Below are 20,353 nucleotides of genomic sequence, written 5' to 3'. Positions count from 1 at the left end.
AATGAATGAATGAATACTTAAAAGTTTTGTGTTTAAAACTCAAAAATCTGTGGGGTTTTGATTTCTATCAAGGAAGAAAACTGGGTATACACTTGTTGGGCAGATGTCACTTATTTTTCATTTTCCCTTGTATTTAGCAACAAGGAAATACTTGTAATTTTAGAAAACTTGAAGATTTCTACTTACAACTTGAAAAGGCTAAGTTTTAAACTCGGAAATTTCCTGCCCCACCCCTTCCAGTTCTTTTTGAAAATCCCATATTGGCTGCAATACACCAGCGTATTATATGCGGTTTTCTTTCTTGATAGAAGGAAGAAACGAGTTTTACACGAAACATTTTTGAGTTTCTTTGCGAAAATTTTGAGTTTAAAACTCGGAAGTTCCCTGCCCCTCACCTTCCTTTTTTATTATTATTTTTTATTTTTTATCCCATATTGGCCGTAATATGCCATAATAGAAAGAAGAGCTCATCAGTGTCTGTGAATGTTATCAGAGAAATAATTTCTCTTTGATATCCACCCACAACTCTTATAACATTATTATCTAGAGTATGTAGTTTATCATAATGTGTGTAGATTATACTGAAGGAGGGTCATATTTAAAAAGTTGTTCCAACTTCCTCCACAGACTGGAAATTTTGTGGACATAAATGTCCAGTGTTCACACTGCCTGGAGCAGAAAACGTTGTGGAACAACAACTTAGAAACCCAACCCGTGAGGGAAGCATCTATCGTTAGCATTACATGACGACCGGGAACTCCCAACACGGGGCTCTGAGACAGGAACCCAGGATCTCTCCAGACATCTAAGGCACGCAGGGCTCACCGTGTGACCTTGGTTGCATGGAGCAGATTGCCCCTTCTGAGAGAACCCCCCAGGTCCTGAGCCACCACTGAAGGGGTCTCATGTGCAGGATGCCAAGTGTTCATCAGTCCCAGCAGTCTCTGGACTTCTTACCAGAGTCAGGCATGAGACTCCTGATTACGATCAGGAGGAGAAGCCACGGGTACAGAGCCGGTATAAAGATGCGAGTAAAGCGGAGGAGATTAAAACCGCCGGTTCCATCGGTCATCTTCTGCCATGACACTATTATTCCTTCAACAAGCCTTTTCATCACCAGCGACTTTTAGCTTTTAGGTCTGGTGACATGGATGAACTGAAAAGGATACAGTGGGGAATGAGAGAGTGTGTGACAGAGTGAACTGTCCCTATGGTCAGCATGACAATACACACTATACTTTCACTTCTCCTCTGTTTCTTCCTCCAGCGTTGTGGGTGCACACACACGCTGGTAGCACGCCGCTCACACACACACACACACACACACACACACACACACACACACACACACACACACACACACACACTCGCTTCATTCTTTCATCTCTCATCCTGGACAATAAGCGCACACACACACACACACACACACACACACACAAACGGAAGGACTTCCTAAAACTTTGTGTACTCACCTGTTTGTTGCGTCGGTCTTCCGGGTTGAGCTTGGATGGCAGTCAACCGGAGTGCTGAATAGCGGCTGGCTTTAAAGCGCCAGCGCTACATCGCGCATGCGCGGCAAAACCGGAAGTCGGCAAATTTATGTTGATGGGACATTTTTTTTTTTTGTGGGTGATTATTATTATTGACATTGTTGTAATTTTCGTTATCATTATTATTGTTATTATTAGTGTTGTTATTGTTATTATGTTTATTATTTATTATGATATTTATATTGTTATTAAGCCCCTTTGGGTGAAATTGGGTGAAACCAAACCCCTTTGGGTGAAATGGTTGAGTCCAAGGGGAGGGGCTGACACTTTATAAACCAGTCTCCCAAGTCAATTGAGGGGAGTGGTAGGAGTGGTGCATTGTGGAGAGAACGAGGTCCGAGAAGCATTGTAGTGAATGCACATGAGCAGGTGCACCTATTTTGTATATAGATTTCTTTACTTTCATCATAATTGTCTTTGTGTTGTTATTTTGCCACTTTTTCTTTCATGGGGTATTGTATATACTTTGGACTTTGCACTTGAGCACGCTGTAAATAAACACCACTTTACATGGAACATCACAGCGAGTATTGCCATCATTTGGGTAGAAGGCAAACCCGTAAGGCCGCTCTACCACATTTGGTGTCAGAAGTGGGATGGCTACTCGCAGGACAGTGCCAAGAGGACGCAAGGCCAGGATGGTGCTTCGGTCCCAGACCCAGGCAGCCACTGATGAAGATGAAGCCTGGGGAACAGGGGATTCAACTGAGGAAGAAAGAGAGGAGGATTGGTTGCCTCCTGTACGACCCAAGGGCACGGCATCCAGGACTGGAGCAGGGCTGCCCATTAAACCATTCGAAGAAGGGATGGCAGATGTGTTCCGGCAGTTCATGCAAGCACAGGAGCAGCAAGAGCAACGCTACCTCCAAGCGCTGCAGGCTCTGCAGGAGACCATGCAGCAAGCCATCCAACCAGCTTCTTCATCGCTGGGCTTGGAGAGCCCACAAATGGAGCTGCCCACACCAGCACCCCGGAGAATTAGCCTGTCCCCAAGGGTTTCGCACACTCCAGCAGGAAGCCCACAACTGGAGCTCCCTACACCATCTCCCCGTAGAAGTGCTACTGCACTGAGGGTCCAGAGCACACCGACGCCCACCAGTCAGCCAATGCTCAGAACCGAGCCCAAGTTGCCAAGCTTCCAGCAAGGGGAAGACATTGAAAACTATCTGCATCGGTTCGAGTGGCTCGCCAGAACCTGGAAGTGGCCGGAGGACGATTGGAGCTACCAGCTGGTTCCACTGTTGAGCGGGCAAGCACTGGAGGCCTACCTGGCGATGGATGAAGACCAAGCAGTGGTCTACAGTGAGCTCAAGAAGGCGCTTTTGGAGAAGTTTAACGTTTCTCCAGAAACCTATCGTCAGCGGTTTCATGCGACTACGACCCCAGTTGCAGAGACACCATCAGAGACATATAATCGGCTGAGGCATTTGTACCGCCGTTGGGTGCGACCGGAATTACACACCAAGGAGGAGATTGGTGAGATGGTCATCCTGGAGCAGTTTCTCCGTGTCCTGCCATACGAAATCAGGATATGGGTAAAGGAACGGGAGCCAAGAACTGGGCTAGCTGCTGCCAAACTTGCCCAGCAGTATCGGAATGCTTTCCAGGAGAGTCGTCGGTTCCAACTGGTGAAAGGTGACCAGAAGAGTTCTACCAGTGGATGGAGCGCTGGAGAATCTCGCCGCCACATTCAAGCCAGCAAGGGGGACAGAGACACCAGAGGACAGAAACTCACTTGCTACTATTGTCAACAGCCAGGACACAAAGCAACTGTGTGCCCAGCAAGAAAGGCCAAGCTGACAGGGTTTTGTTATGTCCCAAGGAAGGAGGACAGAACAGTGAACTGTATGGAGAACCCCCAACTCATTCCAGTGACTGTTAATAGGAAGGAGTTGAAGGCTTTGTTGGACACTGGGAGTTCAATGTCACCGGTGAAAAGATGTCACGTGACCACTGTGTCTTTCACAAATCACACAAAGTTACAATGTGTGCATGGAGAGGTGAAACAGTACCCCCAAACCGAGGTGAATGTGTCCATAAACGGGCAGACCTACCTACTCACTGTGGCTGTTGTGGAAAGCCTACCGGCAGATGTTATTTTGGGACGGGATGTACCGGTATTACCCGAACTGGTACAAGCAAACTGGGAGAAAGAACGAGTGAGATCCAACATCCAGCTAGCCTGTCCAGTCGTCACTCGGGCCCAAGCTAAGATGGGACTGCAGCCGTTGCCTGACATGGACAGTAGCTTGTTGCAGGGCGGGACCAAGGGGCCCAGAAAATCACGTCGCCAACGTCGGCTGGAGAAAGGACTTGGTACCCCGGTGCCGGAGAGTAAAACCAAAGGACTGGAGGTCAGTGGATGGACTGTACCGGTAAACATCGCAGAGCTGCAGCGCGCAGACGAGTCGTTAAAACCTTTATTTGAGAAAGCGTTGCAAGGCAAGCAAGCAGACGTGTGTGGGGAGCTGTACGTCATAAACAACGATATACTTTATATGCAAGCATCGGATGTAACCAGGTTGGTGGTACCGAGATGTTGTCGCCCTCTGGTGCTGCATCTAGCACATACAGTTCCCTGGGCGGGACATCTGGCTATGCAGAAGACCTACGCACGTATCAGCTCACGATTCGTCTGGCCGGCGTTGTACACGGATGTACAAAAGTACTGCACCACATGCCCCACCTGTCAGCTGTGCGACGACGAGACAGGGCCCCTCTACAACCATTGCCCGTAATCTCCGTCCCATTCCAACGCCTCGCTATGGACATAGTAGGGCCACTGGAGAAGAGCAGTACAGGATATCAGTATATCCTTGTCATCAGTGACTACGCCACTAGGTCCCCAGAGGCATTTCCTCTCCGCTCCATCACCACCCCTAAGATCATAAATGCTCTAATTCAGCTGTTTTCTCGGGTGGGAATCCCAGAAGAGATCCTCACGGACCAAGGGACTAACTTCACCTCAAAGCTGATGAAACAGTTACACCGACAGCTGGGGATCACCGCTATCAAGACCAGTCCATACCACCCTCAGACAGATGGACTGGTGGAGCGCTTCAATAAAATGCTCAAAAGCATGCTGCGGAAGTTTGTGTCAGACACTGGAAGGGACTGGGACAAATGGCTACCTTTCGTGCTATTTGCCTACCGGGAGGTGCCACAAGCATCGACTGACTTCTCACCCTTCGAGCTCCTGTATGGTTGGCAGGTCCAAGGACCTCTGGATCTCCTCCGGAGAAACTGGGAGGACCCTTGTTCAGAAAATAAGGCTGAAAATGGCATAGTCCAGTACATCCTAGAGATGAGGGATCGTCTGGAAAACTACAGGAAGCTGGCAGCGGAGAACCTCCAAAAGGCTCAAAAGTACCAGAAGACGTGGTATGACCAGCAAGCCCGTTCCAGAGAGCTACGACCAAGACAGAAGGTACTGTTTTTGCTTCCAACATCCACGAGTAAGCTCCTTATGAAGTGGCAGGGGCCCTACAGTGTGGTACGGAGGATGGGGCAGACATGGTACGAGATCTATCATCCTGACAAAGGCAAGGCAAAGCAAACTTACCATATTAACCTGCTGAAGGAGTGGAAAGAGCCTCCCAGCGAAAAGGCAGACCCGGTACTGCTCATTCAGAAGGTGGAGGAAGATCAGGAGGAGGATCATCCGGAACCGAAGGCTAGCGGGCAGACACAGCCAGCAGAGGTAGACCTCTGACACCTGGAGGCACCCAAACAGGCTGAGCTGCAAACGCTCTTTGGACGATACCCGGCGTTGTTTCGTCAGAGGCCTGGACGGACCAACCTGGTACACCACAAGATCCGCCTGACAAATACAACCCCATCTCGACAGAGGCCGTATCGGGTACCTGAGAGGCTGGTGGCACCACTGAAGGCGGAAGATAGGACTATGCAGGAGATGGGAGTAATCGAGCCATCAAGCAGTGAATGGAGTAGTCCGGTGGTCATCGTACCGAAGAAGGACAACACCCTCCGCATCTGCATTGACTTCCGTCGATTAAACTCCCAGTCCCAGTTCAGCGCGTACCCGATGCCACGCATTGATGATTTGCTGGAAAAGATCGGGGGAGCCAAGTACGTGACCACCTTGGACCTGTGTAAGGGATATTGGCAGGTGCCTCTGGAAAAGACGTCCCGACCTTACACAGCGTTCAGGACCCCACTTGGACTGTTCCAGTTCACGGTTCTTCCCTTCGGCCTACACGGGGCACCAGCAACGTTCCAAAGGTTGATGGACCAAGTGCTGCAAGGCGGGGAAGAATGGTCGGCCGCATATCTGGACGATGTGGTGGTCCATAGCGAGACCTGGGCTGATCACCTGAACCACCTCGAGCAGACTCTGAGGAGGATCCAGAAGGCAGGCCTGACACTGAACGTGGCTAAATGTGTGTGAGCCAAGGCTGAGGCAGACTACCTAGGTTACCGATTGGGTGACGGAGAGCTGAGGCCGCAAGTGGACAAGGTGGAAGCTATTCGCAACAGCCCGAGGCCTACAACTAAGAATGAGGTCAGGTCCTTCTTAGGACTGGTGGGATGGTACCGGCGGTTCATCCCAAATTTCTGCAGGACCGCTGACCGACCTGCTGGGAAAGGCGGTGAAGAACCCTATAAGGTGGACTAACGACTGCGAGACAGCCTTCGTCACCCTGAAGGAAAGAATGTGTGCAGAACCTGTCCTACGCAGTCCAGACTTCTCACAGCGGTTCACCGTCCAGGTTGATGCATCTACGGTGGGCATTGGAGCAGTCTTGACCCAGGGTGAGGAAGGCAACCAGAGACCAGTCGCCTTTCAGAGTCGGAAACTGCTGCCACGTGAAACCCGGTACTCCACTATTGAAAAGGAATGCCTGGCAATCAAGTGGGCCCTGGAGAGTCTGAAGTACTATCTGCTAGGAAGAGAATTTACCCTGGAAACAGACCACAGAGCATTAACCTGGATCCACACCATGAAGGACCACAATGCTCGGGTGACCAGGTGGTACTTTTCCTACCAGTCATACAACTTCAGAATCAGACATCGTCCAGGGAAACAGAACCTGACTGCTGACTACCTGTCTCGCCACCCGGCAAGCTCGCAGCTTGCAGAGGGGGAAGGTGATGTGACAGAGTGAACTGTCCCTATGGTCAGCATGACAATACACACTATACTTTTACTTCTCCTCTGTTTCTTCCTCCAGCGCTGTGGGTGCACACACACGCTGGTAGCACGCCGCTCACACACACACACACACACACACACACACACACACACACACACACACACACACACACACACAAACGGAAAGACTTCCTAAAACTTTGTGTACTCACCTGTTTGTTGCGTCGGTCTTCCGGGTTGAGCTTGGATGGCAGCCAACTGGAGCGCTGAATAGCGGCTGGCTCGTATCAAGGACTCGTATCAACAAAAGCTGGATATGTGGACGGGAACGAAGCAGATCACTGGCTTTACATTAAAGACCGTCAGCAGGGGGCAGCCTGGAGCTAACAGGCTGAACTTGCATTTTAACAGATTCAGATGTTAAAGAACATACCTGAGAAGGCTTTGCATTATAGCTTTAATGACTGCAGACCAGTCGCACTGACTTCACATGTCATGAAGGTGTTGGAGGACCGAGTTTTGGCACATCTAGGACTACTGGTTAAACCCTCTCTGGTCCCACTACCTTTTGCCTTCCAGCCTCATGTGGACATGGATGATGGGGTGATCTACTTGTTGTAGTGTGCTCACTCTTTTCTGGATGGATGTAGTGGTATTGTAAGAATCACGTTTTTTAATTTCTCCACTGTCTTAAATACAGAACAACCATTTCTACTGGGTGAGAAACTGCTCAGGATGGGTGGCAGCAAGTCCATTGTGTCCTGGATAACTGAGCTGTTAGATAACCCCAGTTTGTAAGGTTGGGGAATTCCCTGTCTGATGTTGTAGTCAGTAACGCAGGAGAACCTCAGGGGACTGTCCTTCCCTTTATTCCTTTTTACTCTGTACACCTCAGATTTCCAATACAACTCTGAGTCCTGACACCTACAGAGGTTCTCTGATGACTCTGCAGTGTGGGGTGTATTAGGGATGGACAGAAGTCAGAGTACAGAAGACTTCTGGACAGATTTGTGGAGTGGTGCACCAGGAATCATCTGCTCCTGAACATCATGAAAACCAAGGAGATGTAGTGGACTTTAGAAACTGTAAAACTGTGATTAAGCCATTACCATCATGGGTGAGAAGGTTGGGGTTGTGAACAACTACCTGTACATGGGTGTTCACCTAAACAGCAGATTGGACTGGAAGACCAACACTGATGCTTTGTAAATAAAGGGGTTAAGCAGACTTTATTTCCCGAGGAAAAGCACATCCTTCAATGTATTCAGCAGGATGCTGGAAATCTTTATCAGTCTGTTTGGCAAGTGCCCTTTATAGTGATGTGGTCTTCTGGGGGAGCAGCATCAGTGTCAGGGATGCAGGCAAGACCAATAAAATCATCTGCATACCTGAATACATTATCGGACACAAACTGGAATGATTGGAAAAAGTGAGGGACAACAATCTCCTGTCAATCATGTCAAATCCATCACACCCACTACACTATCCCATACGGAGACAGCGGAGTATTCTCCAACAGAGTGATTCAGAGTCACTGTCACAAAGAACGATTCAGGAAATCATTCCTACTGTATGCCATTGCACTGTATAATGACTCACCTCTCTGTAACATATGCAAATAGTAACTTAAATACCCATCCTATTAATCACTGTGACTTTACACACACACACATACATACACTGACAATTTGCACAATTTCTTTCTTTGTTTATTTCTTCTGAATTGTAAGCATTATGCAATTGAGAATGAATGACTGATTATGCTTTTACAAAAACAAAACAAAGGAAGGCATCCAAGATTGAGGAGAAGCTGACTTCATGAGAAATTTGAACAACATTGAACTCACCTTACCTTAAAACTGTCACTAGGGGGTGCCAGATTTATACAAGCAAACCTGGAGCAATAAAAGACATTTTGCCTTCAATTACCAAACTCTGTGCCTGAAGTGGAAGCCAGACATCACAGACGAGAATCTGGTTAGCCACATCCTGAACATCAACCCAAGAATTGCAGGTGGCCTGAGAGGGACATTGATCAATTTTGTACAGATGGTAGGCTTCAAAAGTAGAGTAAGACTGCATGGGAGCAAAATACTTTTGGCAGAAGGTTGGCCTGCAGACATCAAAAGAATAAAGCAGCAAGAGACAACCTGGAAGCCAAGGATCCTCAGAATTACTGCTACTGACCCACAAACCCAGCAGAGGCTCATTATGGCAGATGGGAAGGTGCATCGTGACCAAGCAAAGCAGAAATTTGACCTCTTCACTTCTGGGGTTAGACTTTATTTGCAAGACTGCTCTCAGAAGAAAAATATATTAGTCATCCTTTTATTCATCACCAGTGGACATCAGATCGGCTGAGAAAGAAAAATTAGCTAGAAACATAGGCAAACTTGTATTATGTGTTACCATGACTCAAACAACATGGAGGAGCTGATATGGTTAACGAAGGCTTGGACGTTGTCACCTCCAACACCTTAGCATGGACTGCAATGGTGAAGAACAGGATTTTCACACTAGAATTTGTTTTGCTGCTTAAGTACACCATAATAGAAGAACATATTTGCAAGATGTTACAAGTGGACATCACGGAGCCCTTCATAGCTCACCATGGTCCTCTCCTGTTCTAGAGCTAAAATTGGACTTGTCTTATCCATTTTGCATGGACTGCAGGAAGCTGAAAAGCAAGACCATTCTGCATTCTACAGCAGGCTGGTAGTGGTTTGGGCAGTAAAGAAATGGAGGCATTTTCTGGAAGGTAGTGCATCTTCACTGACCATCCAGACCACTTGCCTGGGCATTCATTTGTTTAAAGACTTCTTCCTGGCTGACAAGTTGGGTCTTGAGGCTTCCACAGTTCTGGTTATATCTGCACTCAACATCAATCAGATGCCGTATCCAGAGCATTCGAACCCTGTATGCTGGGTTTCCTAGTGCACCTTTCTGCTCCGTCTCCCATCAACAACATATGGACCTGCCTCATTCCCTGTCAGAGAAAACTCATGTCTAAAACACAGACAGTACAATGAAACAACTAAAGAAGACACCACCACACTAAAAAACACCTAAAAACACCGCCATATTGGCGTTTGAGGTCCACCAGGGGTTACTTTATAAAAGATTTTCACTGAAAGACCATGGGGGAAAAATACCAATTTAGTGTACCCTCTTTAACACCCTACATGACTTCCACTAGAATCCACACCCTGGGAATTATTACACATCTATAAGGTGAGTGTCACAATATGATGTGGAAAAAAGAGCATAATACTTTACCCATCATAGTACATATTAGTGTTTAAATTGATGAGTTCTATTTGAAAATTGTTGACATTATCTGTGAACATACTGTTTAATCATAACTATGATATTAACTGTGTTTTATTGTCAAACTTTTCAGTAGGAAATTAGAAAAAATCCAGTCCAGATTTCTCTCTGAAATGACATTATACAGTTTTAACATCGTGTCTCCACATTGAAGAGTTAATATGGATGTTTTAAGCTTTTTAAACAGATTTCTAGGTTTAATTATTCTATGATTTGCTTTAGGTTCACTAAATAGAGAAACAAAATATTTAGACTTTGCAGATGCCATTGTGGCAAAATCACACATGATTGATATTCTACTAGATCAGGGGTCACCAACATGGTGCCCACAAGGACCACATGCGTCGCCTGTGTGCCTTTTCTAAAAATAGTTCACCATAGCGCCACTTACCTGTGAGCTGCTTCTAATGTTTTTTAAATCACACTTACATTGGTGTGAATTTGAAAATGACAATATTAAAATATAGATGACTAGATATAGATGAATATCATTATTTATTTATAATAACATAATTAAAGGTAAATTGAGCATTTTTTTTATTTTAGAAGTATTAAACTGGTAGCCCTTCACATTAATCTGTAACCAAGAAGTAGCTCTCAGTTTCAAAAAGGTTGGTGACCCCTGATCTAGATGTTATTCTTGAGTACATCAAACCAGGGAACCACTCAAAGTAGGAACACAAGTTTGTGCCTTATTAGTTTTAGGAACGCTTATTAGTTTTAGGAATCCTAAGCCTGACAGCATGGTGTACCACCAACAACCAGACTCTTCACTTCTATAAAATCTGTTCACTGCTATCGCCTTTATCTTTATTATTATAAATATAAAGGCGATAACGGTGAACAGATTTTATAGACGTGAAGAATAAGATGATTCCACCACGTAGAAGCAATGTTTAATACATAACTACAGAATATTGCACAGTACCACAATTGTTCCTTAAAACCATTCCATAACACATTTTTGACAATTTGTGATGGTTTTTGCCACACAATGTGAATACTTACAAAATCTGTAGTAATTGGACTAAAATAAAATGCTTTAAATATTTGCCTCACGTGCATTCTTTTACCTTTTACCCAGAACAAGTGGGAAACATAAGGTAGCATATTAAAGTCTTGTAAAGATAATGGAAGATACATATTTAAAGTATTCTATAACATGACCTTCCTCATGGCCTGTAGTTTTATGTGGAGCCTCCTGAATAAAGAAATTGATTTCACACTTCAACACAGGTCAAAAGATCCATTTTTCGATTTTTGCAAATCGAGATATATATATTTAAATTCAATAAAAAAAAAATGAATTGGCCCGAGTCCAGTGCACATCATGTAGACTCATTACGGTCGACGACCAGCTCGCGGTGGTTCTCCTCGGTTTTGAATTTTTTTGGACTCCGAACAAATTTCACAGCATTCTCCAAAATTTCCTTTTTGTTGTACAGGTGCAACTCTTCAGTGGGTTGCAGGAATGATAAGCAAGTTTTGCCCTTAAACTGCAATGTCTGTGTTTACTTTCACACAGTCCACCATAGGTTTCTCCACACTCTGGGCTTTCATGTGCAGTACCGTAGAGACTAATTGTTTTTATTTTAATTTAACACAGTTCTAAATAAATAACCCAGTCATTAGTGTTGCACAGGTCAGGTGACTCTCAGTGACTGTCTCAAGCTGGATAAATGTGGAGGGTTTTGTTATGAAGGACATCCAGTGTAAAACATGTGCCAAATCTAAAATGCGGATCACGAATCAGAATTTCATGGCGGATCGGTTGAGACCCGGGTTACCAACGACCACCACAGGTATCATTAACAACAGGGTACCAGTGGAAATTTCGCTGCTGTTGGCTGAGGGAGGAGAAGGAGAGGAAGAAGACGTCTACAGAGACAGCAGGGAAAGGAGAAGTGGAGGAGAAGGAGAGGAGGAAGACGTCTACAGAGACAGCAGGGAAAGGAGAAGTGGAGGAGAGTGGAGGTTCAGGTTGGACACTGAGGTAGGAGAAAAGGATTTGTAGCGATTGGCCAGACAAATCTCCACAAGCAAAATCCAAATTCTGGTGAAACATCTTCCCAGTGGAGTGGAGGATATTATAACAGTGTTGTGTCTAGAACATGTTTATTGAAGAATCAGACTAAATGTGTAATAGGTCAGGTGCGTGAATTGCTAAGAAGCAGAACAAAAGAGTAAGTTGTTGGTTTAAAGACACGATTTACACCACAAACAGCAAATGGGACTTAATGTGAAATAAAATATCCAGACAGGTGTCCAAAAACTTTTGGTTGTTTAGTCAATCTATTAAACCCTTGAGATTACTGTCGATAGTAAACTCTTAGAAAATCTTTGGACTGCAATGAATAAGAACCATTATTTTTGCAATGGTTTAGGACTATAATTTCCACAAACAGTTTTGCATGCTGTAAACTCTCCTCTGGCATTAACATAAAGGATGCGCCTATAAGGATAAAATTAATTTTCCATTATTGTAATGTCCATTATTAAAAATAGCTATACAAATAAAATGTAATTAAACAAATAAATCTGTAGCCCTGAGATTTTAATCTACACAATTTTGAAAAACTGCTTTATAATTTTCATTTATTTAATATAATTAGAATTTATATCAGCTCAAGTTTGAACAGTTGAAAACTTTTAGAAAAGGTTCAGAAGTACTTAAAAAAAAAAAAAGGCTGAACATTTTTGGATAAGATTTTCTAGAAAGAGAAGCTGCTTTGTGTGAAAAGGAAGTGAGAAACACTTGAGAGTATTTAAGCTGTTCTTCTGCAGCACATTCTCCACTCTCACTGCTGATACACTGAGACTTTCATCATGTACCTGATACAAGGCATCGTCCTGCTCCTGCTCAGCGTCAGTGTTCAGAGTCATTCCATTAGGGTGAGTTACAGAAATATTAACCACATTAAAGATATTATGGATAATTAAAAGAAAATAATTCATATATTAATTAATGTATTTAATCAATATAATTAATGTATTTAATTAAAATGTGTATATATAAATATTTATTTATCAAACAGGCATTCGTTAATGAAACCTCTGAGGAGATTGGTAGGATTCACACTTTTAATGAATTTATCTGTACCATATTTTATTTTTACATCAAATACTCATATCACATTTTACTAATATTATTAATTCCATTTCAGATAACAGCATTGACAGTGATTATTACTCAGTTTCTGCCATAATTGAAAGAGCCAACAAGAATGCAGGTAAGAGAGAGAGAGAGAGCGAGAGAGAGAGAGAGAGAGAGAGAGAGAGAGAGAGCGAGAGAGAGAGAGAGAGAGAGAGAGAGAGAAAGAGCGAGAGAGAGCGTGAGAGAGCGAGAGAGCGCGAGTGAGAGAGAGAGAGAGAGAGAGCGTGAGAGAGCGAGAGAGAGAGAAAGAGTGAGAGAGAGAGAGAAAGAGTGAGAGAGAGAGAGAGAGAGAGAGAGAGAGAGAGAGAGAGAGAGAGAGAGAGAGAGAGCGTGAGAGAGCGAGAGAGAGAGAAAGAGTGAGAGAGAGAGAGAGAGAGAGATAGAGAGAGAGAGAGAGAGATAGAGAGAGAGAGAGAGAGAGCGAGAGAGAGAGAGAGATAGAGAGAGAGAGAGAGAGAGCGAGAGAGAGAGAGAGAGAGAGCGTGAGAGAGCGCGAGAGAGCGAGTGAGAGAGAGAGAGAGAGAGAGAGAGAGAGAGAGAGAGAGATAGAGCGAGAGAGAGAGAGAGAGAAAGAGCGAGAGAGAGAGAGAAAGAGTAAGAGAGAGAGAGAGAGAGAGAGAGAGAGAGAGAGAGAGAGAGAGAGAGAGAGAGAACATTCAATAAAACACTAAACCACATCATAATGCACTGATGTACTAACAAACATTTTCACTAGATCGAGTGTCAGTGGTTTTGAGACACATAATAAACATGAATAAACTGATACATGAATGAAACTGCATACACTAACAATCTCAGTGTTCAATCCACAATTGTGTTTTGCTGAACAGGAAAGCCAGACGGTAATTTCACCATTATACATGGTGACATAGCCGTGTTCACTGGACTCCAGAATGCAGATCCATGTACTTCTAATAAGTGCATGTGGATCAGAAGCCAAGATATGATGGTTTATGTGCCTTATGTCATTTCCAGTCAGTACTGTGAGTATAATATTTTATCTGGCTTCAAAGGAATATTTGTCAGAGCTTCATTATTTACCTTTAACAAGCTTCTCTTTCTGGCAGCACCACCTGAAAAAGATGTTATCCAGCATGCAATGGACTCCTTCCAAAAGTCGACCTGTATCCGATTTGTACCTCGCAGAAAGGAAGTAAATTACATTAATATAATCTCAGACAAAGGGTATGTCACTAATCCTGTTATTGATGACTATTTTGACAAACAGTTTCACCTCCAATCCAGTTCTCATGTAATGAAAGCAGTCTTGAGGATGTATTTGTGCTGTACAGGTGCTACTCTTATGTTGGACGCGTTAATGGAAAGCAGGTTTTGTCCCTAAACCGCAACGGCTGTATGTACCACAAAGTTGTCCAACATGAGCTTCTTCACGCTCTGGGATTTCATCATGAGCAGTGCCGTAGAGACCGTGACAAACACGTCAGAATCCTTATCCGAAATATCAGGAAGGGTGAGCAGGGAATCAATTTTATTTCTTATTTCGAACTAATAAAGTTTATTCATTTTAATTAATGACCATAACATTGTTCATGGCATCTGGGAACTCAAAGATTCTGTTCCTCAATGAACTGAAATGTTTAGTGATGAATCTAGAAATCCAGTTTATTTCTAAAATGTTTGTTCTGACAGTAAAAAGCAGTTAATGATCTAATTATGTGATTAAAATATTCACAGATGCATTAATCAATTTTGTGAAAGTAGCCACCAACAATTTGAACACTCCATATGACTACAATTCCATCATGCACTATTCGAGGTAAAATAATCATTTTCTTTCTTATTTAAATAACGGCACGATTATATGCATAACTGAAATCACACTTTATTGTTCTAGGTATGCTTTCTCCATGAACAGCTATCCGACCATCCTCCCTACACCAGACAAGTATGTTTCCATCGGACGTGCCACTGAGATGAGCCACAACGACATTCTGCGTGTTAACAGGCTCTACTGCAGTTAAACATCATCAGTGTGTTCCGAATGCTTTCACAAATGTTCTGCTTTCCGTTGTCACATTTTAAATATATTCTTTTCTTTAATCTAGATTTATTTCGCTTCTACTTTTGATGCTATTTAGATCTGCTTTTTTGGGGAGGCACTGGATTACTGATCAAAAGGTCAGTGGTTGAAGCCTAATAATAAAGTCTTAGAGCTCTTATTTCTGATTAATTGCTTTAGGGGCACTGTAACATGACCGACGGTGCCCCCAGATTCCTAACATCACTGGGATATGCAAAGATTTTCACTGTGTAATCTGTAATTTACATGTGACAAGGAATTTATTTTTTACATGCAATTAAAAAAAATAAAAAAAATAATAATGCATACAAACATTAGTGTATGAATTCATATTTTGATAACAGGTGGTGGGCTGCATCGTTCTTCTATCTTCTATCACATTATATTATCTCTCACACCCATATGTGGTTCTTCCCCAAACTGTTATATAGCATGCATTTATTTACATATACTAATTGTGTAAAAGCTGAGATCAGCTATTATGCAGAAAAGTTAAGGGCCTTGCTCAAGGGCCCCACACTTGCAGCTAGGATAGCTATGGTTTTAATCCTTAATCTTCAGACTAGTAACTCAAGAGCCTAACCATTATTCCAACATAGCTTTTATTGTAAAATGAGAGCTAAAGATTTGTGAGTTTGAGCACAGAATTGGATGAGCACTTTGGGAAGTGTAGTCCAGGGTGGCCATGTTTGTAGTTTGCAGTGTTTGCTGGGAACTGAAGTTTGTGGACTGCTATGGCCTGAAAGAAACACACAATTTTCTAGAATGTCTTTTTCTTTCTTTTCAGACCTAAACATGTGGCATGTGGTCTAGCATCATCTCTGGATTCTCATCTGTGTTTTATTATGATCAGTTTACCTTTGACCTTCTTTTTGTGCTTTCAGGAACACACACACAGCCTGTGTGCTTAGACCTCACAAAGCAAAAGCTACTTCATTGTTTTTGATAAGTGTTAATTTTTTCATAAGCTCACTGACAATGTGATCAAAATAAAGAGCTGGCTCTGCCTGTCTCTTAGTTTTTCTCCATAGTCTCGCATGCCAGTGTCCTAGGGTACCCTAGATAGATAACCATGGAAATGGAAGCCTGCCAAACCATTTATTCTGCACACCAAGCATTAGCAAAGTTTTAAAACTGTCATGCAGCAGAATCTGATAGCCAGTAGGTTCTCCAGGGGCCACTGCACCCCACCACATCTTCAGTTGTGTCTCTTGTCCATGTGCCACATGTGACACTCACAGTGTGAACTAGTTACTATGCGGGCATTTTCAGTTTCTTACACTCGCAGTGGTTGGTTGCCCTTTGTACTACTTTCAGCAGATGATTTTCTGTAACTGGTGATTAATGGCAGAGGGGACGGACATGCAGATCAACCTGGCTATACTGCAGCAATTCAATGCACAACTCTCAACAGGAGGTTTAGATCAAGTCCAGTGGCACCTGGCTTCCTCTATTTAATTTTATCTAAAGCCTTCTACACCCACTGGGATTGGAGCAAAACCTGCGTAGCCTGTTCTTGCAACGGTTTGGGTGTGTTTGTCATATTACCACAAACATCTGCCTATATGGTGTAATATATATATATTTATATATACAGTGGGTACGGAAAGTATTCAGACCCCCTTAAATTTTTCACTCTTTGTTATATTGCAGCCATTTGCTAAAATCATTTAGGTTCATTCTTCTTCCTCATGAATGTACACACAGCTCCCCATACTGACAAAAAAAAAACAGAATTGTTGACGTTGTTGCAGATTTATTAAAAAAGAAAAACTGATATCACATGGTCCTAAGTATTCAGACCCTTTGCTCAGTATTTAGTAGAAGCCCCCTTTTGATCTAATACAGCCAGGAGTCTTTTTGGGAAAGATGCAACAAGTCTTTCACACCTGGATTTGGGGATCCTCTGCCATTCCTCCTTGCAGGTCCTCTCCAGTTCTGTCAGGTTGAGTGGTAAACGTTGGTGGACAGCCATTTTTAGGTCTCTCCAGAGATGCTCAATTGGGTTTAAGTCAGGGCTCTGGCTGGGCCATTTAAGAACAGTCACGGAGTTGTTGTGAAGCCACTCCTTCGTTATTTTAGCTGTGTGCTTAGGGTCATTGTCTTGTTGGAGGGTAAACCTTCGGCCCAGTCTGAGGTCCAGAGCACTCTGGAGAAGGTTTTTGTCCAGGATATCCCTGTACTTGGCTGCATTCATCTTTCCCTCGATTGCAACCAGTCGTCCTGTCCCTGCAGCTGAAAAACACCCCCACAGCATGATGCTGCCACCACCATGCTTCACTGTTGGGACTGTATTGGACAGGTGATGAGCAGTGCCTGGTTTTCTCCACACATACTGCTTAGAATTAAGGCAAAAAAGTTCTATTTTGGTCTTATCAGACCAGAGAATCTTATTTCTCACCATCTTGGAGTCCTTCAGGTGTTTTTTAGCAAACTCCATGCGGGCTTTCATGTGTCTTACACTGAGGAGAGGCTTCCGTCGGGCCACTCTGCCATAAAGCCCCGACTGGTGGAGGGCTGCAGTGATGGTTGACTTTCTACAACTTTCTCCCATCTCCTGACTGCATCTCTGGAGCTCAGCCACAGTGATCTTTGGGTTCTTCTTTACCTCTCTCACCAAGGCTCTTGTCCCCCGATAGCTCAGTTTGGCCGGACGGCCAGCTCTAGGAAGGGTTCTGGTCGTCCCAAACGTCTTCCATTTGAGGATTATGGAGGCCACTGTGCTCTTAGGAACCTTAAGTGCAGCAGAAATCTTTTTGTAACCTTGGCCAGATCTGTGCCTTGCCACAATTCTGTCTCTGAGCTCTTCAGGCAGTTCCTTTGACCTCATGATTCTCATTTGCTCTGACATGCATTGTGATCTGGAAGGTCTTATATAGACAGGTGTGTGGCTTTCCTAATCAAGTCCAATCAGTATAATCAAACACAGCTGGACTCAAACGAAGGTGTGGAACCATCTCAAGGATGATCAGAAGAAATGAAAAGCACCTGAGTTAAATATATGAGTGTCACAGCAAAGGGTCTGAATACTTAGGACCATGTGATATTTCAGTTTTTCTTTTTTAATAAATCTGCAACAATGTCAACAATTCTGTGTTTTTCTGTCAATATGGGGAGCTGTGTGTACATTCATGAGGAAGAAGAATGAACTTAAATGATTTTAGCAAATGGCTGCAATATAACAAAGAGTGAAAAATTTAAGGGGGTCTGAATACTTTCTGTACCCACTGTATATAAAGCGTTTCAATACTATATATTAAAAAATGGCAGTTATGTTAGTAGTGGAAATTATACCATTATTCCTTTAACAATTGATAGCTATGGCTAATACTGACCATGTTTTCTGTTCCATTGCACACTGTCCTTTATTAAAGTCTATTTTAAAAGAAGCAGGGACCTTGTCAAGCCATTAGTAAACAGATTACTTGAAATTACTTTATGGATTGTGCAATGTGATAGAAAGAAAGCCATACCACTCAGTGTGTGGCAGAGGCGTTCTTCTCTGATATCTTCTAAATTGTTTTTCTAAAAAAGACCCTGAAGATTTATCACTTTTAATACATTTGACTGTTTTAAGGTGAGAAAAACAAAAACGTTAGATAGTGTATCTGTCACATCAAGAACAATGTACAGACAAATGGGCTGGTAATTTAATCAAAAACCATGATTGTTTTTTATTAAATCAATAAACATGCCAGAAAACATGATTTATAAGTTCCTTCATCATATATATAACTGCCTATTTTTCCAATCGGTTTGAGTTGTGCCAGTTTGGTGCCCTTCTGTTTGAGATGTTCAGAACTCTAGAAATGTTTTACCATTTGTTCCATAGAATCAACTTTGCACAAAGTGCATATTCCTCTGCCTATTTGGATGATATAATAATTTAAAGCGGGAAGTGGTGGTTCCAGCGGTTAGGGCGCTGGGTTGCCGATCGGAAGGTCTGGTGTTTAAGCCCCGGTATCGCCAAGCTGCCACTCTTGGGCCCTTGAGCAAGGCCCTTAACCCTCTATGCTCCGTGGGTCCCTTACGAGGGAAATATCAAGGTCCGTGACGTCGGAGTGACGTGGGGCCGCCTTCCCGTGGGCTCACCACCTGCAGGAGGGGCCGTAAGGGACGGTGCTGTGAGGATTGGGCAGCAGTCGAAGGCGGGGGCCTGCTTAGACTGCTGCCCCCGCGACCCGAATTACGGATAAGCAGGAGAAAATAAATGAATGAATGAATGAATGAATGAATGAATGAATGAATGAATGAATGAATAATTTAAGGGAAGGGAAGCATGTATATTGTGAAAAGCAGGAGTCCTAAAACTGAACCTTGTGGCACCCCCTAATTTACTTGCAGTAACCTGGATAGTTCTCCATTTAAGTCTACAAAATGGTAACGATCGGACAGGTAGGATTTAAACCATCTTAATGCCTGTCCCTGAATGCCAATGTAATTTTGTAAGCGATCCAGGAGATGATCATGATCTATAGTGTTGAATGCAGCACTAAGATCTAGCAAAACTAACAGCGAGATGTAGCCTTGGTCTGAAGCTAAAAACGGGTCATTAGTGATTTTAACTAGAGCAGTTTCTGTGCTGTGATGGTCCAGTAGTGGCAGAATGGCTTGAGGCAACCAACTGGATGTAACTGCAATGCTTCCTAAGCTATGCAAAATGTTACTGCTGATCATCTGTGACTACAGCCATGTTGCACTAATCATCCCCTCCTTCATTCCTTCTATTTTTTTACCCATCTTACTCTTTCATTGTGAAGGTCTAAGCCTCAGACTCAATGCCTGACCTCTGCTTAATGAAATTATCAAGTTTGCCCTAGAGCATATGTGTCAAACAACATGTCAAACAAAACACATCCTGCCTGGTGTACAATTATATCCAGCCTGCAAGATCATTTTATATATCTTTTTTTTTTAATGGCCTGGCGATATGGACCTCATACCGGGTTTATCTACTGTTTTTTATTGTAAATAGGCCACTTATGCACTTCTGGTTGGATGCTAACTGCATTTCATTGACTCTGTACATGTAACTTGCACAATGACAATAAAGTCGAATCTAATCTGATTTAATCTAATATGAAGCGCCGATAACAACATCTTTTCTTGGCAAGCATCCAGCTATAGATTTTCGAAGAATTCACAGGCTTTGGTGTAATACCTTAATA

At 43.4% G+C, this 20,353-nt stretch overlaps 1 protein-coding gene and 1 long non-coding RNA gene across 2 annotated transcripts in view; both read left to right on the top strand.

Annotated features, from left to right (window-relative positions):
- LOC310730936 overlaps positions 1–20,353 on the top strand; it is a 208,752-nt gene that overhangs the window by 14,058 nt on the left and 174,341 nt on the right. Inside the window, exon 2 of the long non-coding RNA XR_014535022.1 lies at positions 11,847–11,964. This is a non-coding gene — a long non-coding RNA (uncharacterized lncRNA). The remainder of the gene's footprint in view (positions 1–11,846; positions 11,965–20,353) is intronic.
- LOC310730919 (hatching enzyme 1.2-like) lies at positions 12,733–15,497 on the top strand. Its single transcript, XM_083550157.1, has 8 exons — positions 12,733–12,882; positions 13,026–13,056; positions 13,155–13,220; positions 13,975–14,127; positions 14,212–14,329; positions 14,437–14,615; positions 14,840–14,921; positions 15,000–15,497. The coding sequence occupies exons 1-8, from the start codon at positions 12,817–12,819 to the stop codon at positions 15,124–15,126; spliced, it is 822 nt and encodes a 273-aa protein (XP_083406283.1). The 5' UTR covers positions 12,733–12,816; the 3' UTR covers positions 15,127–15,497.

Source organism: Silurus aristotelis, assembly GCF_946808225.1.
Source record: "Silurus aristotelis genome assembly, chromosome: 9".
NCBI classification, from domain to species: domain Eukaryota; kingdom Metazoa; phylum Chordata; class Actinopteri; order Siluriformes; family Siluridae; genus Silurus; species Silurus aristotelis.
The sequence above is the reverse complement of the archived record's forward strand: the minus strand, read 5'-3'. Positions and strand labels throughout refer to the sequence as shown.

What these genes read in the sequence shown, in the direction of transcription:
- LOC310730919 (XM_083550157.1), top strand. Translation starts at nt 12,817, where the DNA reads ATGTACCTGATACAAGGCATCGTCCTGCTCCTGCTCAGCGTCAGTGTT. An exon ending in TTCAGAGTCATTCCATTAGG is followed by an intron (nt 12,883 to 13,025) that starts GTGAGTTACAGA and finishes TTTATCAAACAG; the next exon opens with GCATTCGTTAATGAAACCTC. An exon ending in AATATAATCTCAGACAAAGG is followed by an intron (nt 14,330 to 14,436) that starts GTATGTCACTAA and finishes TGTGCTGTACAG; the next exon opens with GTGCTACTCTTATGTTGGAC.